This window comes from Propithecus coquereli, unplaced genomic scaffold (genome assembly GCF_000956105.1).
Source record: "Propithecus coquereli isolate 6110/MARCELLA unplaced genomic scaffold, Pcoq_1.0 Scaffold2, whole genome shotgun sequence".
Lineage (NCBI taxonomy): Eukaryota > Metazoa > Chordata > Mammalia > Primates > Indriidae > Propithecus > Propithecus coquereli.
Window position 1 is genome coordinate 13,168,961 of NW_012144966.1, and position 6,705 is coordinate 13,175,665.

The 6,705-nt window shown below is 41.3% G+C and overlaps 1 protein-coding gene across 1 annotated transcript in view; it reads right to left on the reverse strand.

Moving 5' to 3' along the window:
- Positions 1-3,172, reverse strand: part of DECR1 (2,4-dienoyl CoA reductase 1, mitochondrial) — a 54,386-nt gene extending 51,214 nt beyond the window's left edge. Inside the window, exon 1 of the mRNA XM_012643628.1 lies at positions 2,931-3,172. Within this exon, the coding sequence (XP_012499082.1) occupies positions 2,931-2,996 (66 nt within the window). The 5' untranslated portion in view covers positions 2,997-3,172. The remainder of the gene's footprint in view (positions 1-2,930) is intronic.
- Positions 3,173-6,705: the final 3,533 nt, after the last annotated feature.

The following is a 6,705-nucleotide window of genomic DNA, read 5'->3' on the forward strand; positions in this document are numbered from 1 at the left end:
ACATACCATATTATACTATGGTGCCGTTAGACTGTAAGCTTCCTGAGAACAGGAATCAGCTCTCTTTCATGCCCTCATATCCCTAGCACAGTGGCTAGCACATGGTAAATGCTCAATTTGCTATATAAATAAGGGAAGCCAACCATGCCCACCCGGGTCCCCAGTAACCTCATCAGTTTCATCTCCATCCACCTCTCTTTGCCCCTATACTTCACGAACTCCATAATACCAAACCACTTGAATTTTTAGAAATAGCCATGCTCCTTCACTTCTTGATACACATTATTCCTTAGGTCTAGATTACCTCTGGGGCCTCATGGATTACAATTCCTGTTTCAAAAGTAAGCTCTAAGAGCCACCTCCTTTATGAAGCCTTCCCTGCCTCTTCTAGACACACCGTTTTGTTCATATATGTATTAAAATACACATGCATTTTTACAGTCTATTGATGTCTTATGGTGACTCATTGGACTCATTTTTCAGACATTTTTTAAATGTGAACCATAGTAAGAAATTTGCTTTATATAGCAACACAGTATACATATTCATTCATGTAACAGATATTATTAATACATGTTTACTCTGTACCAGGTACTGTTCTAGGGATAAATGGTGAACAAACTAGATGAAAATCCTTGCCTCCATGGGGTTTATATTCTAGAATTTTAAATTGGATAAAGAAATACTTAGGCTTTCCAGATAGAAAATAAATCAATAAAAACAAAGAAAACATAAACAAGAAAAAATATCCAGTTGGTTTTATACTTCTTCCTAACAATATTCAATGTCACAAGACAATGAAACAATGTTGACTATACTCTAAGGAAAAAATAAATGTGAAACATCCAAGTAAAATTATGCTACCCATCCTTTCACCAGAAAAAATGCCAGGAATCATGTTCGCCAAATGTTCTGGGTGGTCAGTCTGAAGTCATGTGTTACTTTGTTTTTTTGGTTTCTATGTTTTTTAAAATTTAACTGTATTGCTTGAATTACCATTGGCCAGGAATCATTAGTCAGGTTAATACTCTTGATAAAAACAAACAGAAAGGGAGAATGGCAGTGTGTATCACAGTTATCAAAGAACCAATCTACAAAAGGATGAATGGCAAATTTTTTAAAGTTTCACAAAGTAAACAGCTTCACTACATGAGATGAACTCAGATATATCCTATTCTATTCCAATTTATTTTTTAAAATCTATTTTGCTGCACTAAATTGATTTCAAAGCCCACTCATTGATTATTACCTATGGCTTGAAAAACATACATGAGACTGTTAGCACATTGAAGGTAGGGATGTCTTTCAACCATGGTCCCCAAAGAATGCCCAACACTTAGTAGGCACTGAATTAGCACTTTTTGATAAACAACTAAATGACTGTTTTCCTCATCAGAACTGAGAGTAACTTGAGAACAAAGTTCATAGTTTTTAAATCTTTGTATCCCCAGGGCATAGCACAGGGCCAGGCATAAATAAATATTTACTGAATTAACTGATGCCTACTAGCTAACAGCACACATTAATATAGCACTTCACAAATAGGTTTTATGACAGATGAAACATTTCTCTTGGTTCTTAGTAACAAAAGTATTGAAATTAGGGGTTTTAATTGTAATAACTTGTATTTGCCCACAATAACATAATGTTCCCTGGAGCAACCTCCCACTTCACTTCACAGATGTTAAGACTTTTCTTCTCCCAGGGATTCAAACCCCAGCCTCCATGTGCCAGGAAGAAGACAAACCACACTAACAGGTTTCTCTCTTGCCTCCAAACTCCCATCCTCAAAACTTCCATTTTTATTAAGCAAAGGAAAATCAATATTGTCAGATTGCACTGAATTTTTAAGCAAGTTCATTTTCTCTCTCTCAAACTGTATTTGTCTAACGGTGTCAGAAGAGTGGGGATATGGTCTGTGTGATCTTATTATTACAATCCTAATCATTTGTGGTTAAAAAAAATAATCTCTGAAGACTTTTCTACCTCACAAAGCTGTTGTAGGTTTCAAGTGAGAAAGTTCTTTGAGAATAGGATTCCTTTACAGTGACCTATACGTAGTCTTTACAGGAAGAGAAAAATATCAGGAAAACCCTAGTAGCCATGAACGAATCTCACTTTTTAAAAGAAAATCCTCTTACTTGAGATAATCACCATACCAGTTTTTTGTATTCACATTTAGAACTATTGCTGCCTGTATTAAAAACAAAACAAATTACAACATCAACAACAAAAAACCATGGTTACCAGCTCTATCAAATAGAAAGTTTTTTCACAGTTGACATATTAATTTATTTACCTGGCTAAAGAAATTCTGCTTTTTAGTTTATTTATTAAGATTTTTATATTTAGTTGGAGGGAGGGCCTGTCTTGCATACGGCTTCTTTTTGTTTTTCTTTCTCTTTCTTCCCCTTCCTAGCAGTCTTCACCTGCATATTGTACTTCAATTATGGGTTCAGTTGAGAGACGTTGACAAAACAAAACTACAGAAGTGTGGAGGAGACAGAGGTGGAAGCCAATGTGAGATGCTCCTCTCCCAGCTTTTTCTCTGGGAGTCTACAGACAGTTGAAGTTTTTGTGTTTTGTTTCATTTTTATGTGAATGTGTTTGCATTGCTGTTTAATCCCACACCTAACACATAAATGGATTTTCCTCATTTAAAAAAAAGAAAAAAAACTTCAGTAAGGCCGGTGGTCCCTGCAGGGCCCACTCCCCCTACCCTGGCCTCTCTCCCACTCAAGGGGCCGCCGTGCCGTATCCTTCCCTGCCTCTACCCATTTACACACAACTCTGAAACTTGCAAAAATGTGAAAACTTCGAAAACCATGTGCCCTCCCTATCCCCCCTACACACACCAGGACTTACTCTGCTGGCGAAACCTGACCCCATCCCCCCGACCCCCAACCTCCGAGCGCGCCCGGCCGCCTTACCCGCCGAGGACTGAGGCAGGGCAGCCAGGATCCCCGGGCAAAGACACCCCAGCCCAGCAGCGCCATAGTGGGCCTCCGAACTCGGGCCGGAAGAGCGCGGGACGCAGGAAAGGGCAGAAAGAAAATCGTGCCCGGGGCTGGGCTGCCCGCCAGGACCAGTGGGGCCACCCCCACCCCGCTCGCAGGTTCGGGCCGGCGGGCGCTGCCTGCTCGGCCTTGCCGTTGCTTTTTACTGCTTTCTAGGCCCGGAGTGTTTAGTGGGTCAGGACGACAGCTTCGCTGTCCTTGTGTGGGTGGATGACGCCCTGCGTCCTACAAGGGTTTGCAGATTGCAGCCACAGGCGACATACACTGCCCACCGAGTGCTAATACCTGTTTCAGTAATTTATATTTATTTCTTAAGTGAGTGTTTAAATTTGCGGTTGGTGTGGCGCTACATCACATATTATCAGAATAATAATATCTCGATTTAAACCGGGGCCTCACTTTTCCTAAGGCGAAGTGGCGGAAATCAAACGCCAAGAGCGGCTTCCGGGAGCTTTGGCTTTTCGCAGGACACACCGCCCCCTGTCGCCCAGATGCAGCGTGGCTCCGGTCGTTCCAGCCTTGGCTTTTCTCCCAAAAAAGTTAGTATTAATACATTGAGTGAAAACGCAGACCTTTATTACATCGTTCTCCATCGCAGTGTAATATGCCTGTTGATACAACGCATCAGCTCAGAACGGATTTCTTTCCTCACTCGTACACTGTGAATGTTCATACCTTATTCACTATCATCATGAAGATAAAGAAGATGCGTGTGAAGCCCCAAGCTCAGGCTGGTAATTGGTGACACTGAAAGTTTACTATGTGCCTGGCATTTTCCAAGTGCTGAGAAAGAAAGAAAGCAGCCCCTGACATTCAGAACCTGTCCTGGGACTCACAGGCAGACCACATTAATCTCCTAAACATAAGCCAGCTCACAGAATACCAACCTCAGACAAGGTTACTCTGCAATCATAATAGCGTGAGGCAAAGCGAGTCAACTTCATAATTTAGTCTAAGCACAGACAAAAACAAGTTTATGGTGTCACCCACAAAACAACAAACGCTACATCTCCCAAGGAAAATGAGTACCTACTTAGTTACCAATTACAACTTTAACCTCATTCTAGTCTCCGCTACCTGTAGACCCAATCTCCCCTCACGACAGTTAAGATTTATTGAGATTGTCATTCACAGAGTTGCCCACGCTTTCTCACAGCAGCCAATATGGAGTGAACCCCCATTTCCTTAGGCCTTCCCCCAAATCATCTAAAGTCCAAATCCTTTAAGTTCTTTCTAACACCCTCTTACTGAGACTCCCCGTGATTTTTCATGGTTTGTGTCTTCCCTTACTGAAAAAATAATAAACCCAACTGGTTCAACTGCAGGTGTGCCCCTGGTGGTCTTTGGTAGCAGAGCCTTGACAGTGCCCTTAAAATATTAATTCATTGTCTTAGTTTGGGTTCCCCTGAAGAAGACCCTGAAACCAGGATCCAGTGCTAGCAGCTCACTTAAGAACTTTGGGAAGCACCAGTAGGGAAGGAAAGGCATGCAGTACAGGCTAAGTTATCCAGCCAGCTTGCACTCTGGGTGAAGATGGAAAACACATCCCTCAGAGAAATTCCACCCAAGGAATGAGGAAGCTGGGGTATTTGCACACCAAGGCCCATGCCAATGGTTGAGGGCTGATGGAGGTGGGGTGTGAAGTTCCTTTACCTTTGCCATACCCTGCTGTCTAGAAGTGAGTCAGAGGTCCCATCCATACTCAGGGGAAGGGGATTATGCAGGATGGGAATGCCAGAGAGTGCAGCTCATGGGGACATCTTAGAATCTGCCCATCACAATCACTACACTATACATAGGATGGAAAGGAGGCTGCAAAAGTTTTAGATAGACCTACATCTACCATTTGTTGGAGGGAAATAGCTGTATAATACACTTAAGCAGGCTGGACTCTGGGTTCAGATTTACTATTGGTTCCCCAAGCTGGGTACAGAGCAGAGAGTTGGAACTTCAAGGGAACAAGCCAGCTAGGGAAAATACAACTACGGTAGACCAAATATCAGAGAGGCCTCCCCAAAGGCCTCTGTAAGACCTGGGACACTTCTCCTGATCCTGAGATGACTTGAATTCCCCACAATTCCCACAATCATAGAGAGATGGATAGGGGCTGGCAGAGGGATTTAGATAAAATAGGGTGATATTACCTTCATCTTTGAATATGTGGTTGAGAATATAATATATACCCACTATACGTATCTTGGATGTAATAGAAAAAAGTGGTTATGTTAAATTTTTTAAAATTGTGAGTAGTTCTTGACATCAAAGTGCCCAAAAACATAACATGGCTTCTGCTGTCCCATCTGATGGTTCAACCGCAGTGTCTGACAGACTCCTACATGCCAGCAACAGCTGCTCCTCATACCCCTGCCCTCCCCCTTCACATCACCACCCTGTATGGCTGCCTCAGACCCCCATAATCAGGGGTCAGCTTGGATGTGATTTTCTCAGGGAAAGCTTGACTTTTATGCTATTTTGGATCTTCCTACTAGGGAAGCAAGCATCCAAGTGTGGTGGTATCTGAAGCTCATACACTTTGGGGAGCCCTATCCAAGAAACAAAATACAAAATTAGGTGCAAAAATGAATATGAATTTCAACTGTAAAAAAATTATAAGTTAAAAATTTCAAAAAGTTCACAGTACCATAAATTTCACACAATCCAGAAAAATAAGGTATTTATTATTTTAAATTACTTAAATGCTCAACACACTTCAATTTGTAATTTCCTCCTACATTTTTGGCTGCATTCTCTTTGACCATCTCTTCATATATCAAAGATATTATAAGCACACATCTTATAAGCACAAGATATTATAGGACTGATTTATATCTTAATACCATCTCTGGCCCTATGCATACATGTCACAGGGTGGACAGAAAGTATATTGCTGGCAGATGGTCCTACAGCAAGACAACTAGCATTGACTTAACTCTACACTGAAGTGGTAACAAACCACACAAGTATTACTTAATTAATCAAAGTCAAATCTATCCACAGTTCAACTTAGCAGATCCCAAAACTGCTGGTGACCATTCCAACATCATCCAACATGAGAGGAAGTTTGAGGAACAGAAGCAGGAATGAAAAGAGAGTTATTTTAAACACTGCTGTTAAGGTACCTCACTTTTGCAAATTTTACTTTAAAAAAAAGGCCCTGGAGCTTTAAACGAGCTGTGCAAGGGAAGGGCCCTGAAATTTACTAGTTTCAGGTAAATTCATTTCTGCCCTGGCTATATGTTTTCACAGAGCACCAAATTTCCCTTTGTGGCTCTTATTAAAATCGCAATTGCATCCTTATATATTAGAAGTTGATGGGTGGGGTGCATGCCTTTTTTTAATTCACCATTCTTTTGTTCCCCATATCCAGCATAATCCCTGGTGCATAGTGAGGCCTCAAGGAGCTTTGTTGAATGAAGTACTGAGACCGTTGCCATTTTCTAATGGCAGTACCACAAAAATAATTTAGAGGCGAACTTGTAGCATTGATAGGAGCTACTAAGGAATAGACTAGGGGCATGAAAGAAAAAGGCCATTCCTAATGTAATGAGTTACAGTATTTCAAATAGTTGAGGGACACGAAGTCTGACTTTAGTGCCTGAGGATGTATGTATTACTCATAAAAGCTAATATTTCTCAACTTTTTTCTGAGTCAGACTGTGCTCAGCACCTCTGTACACATTTCACTAAT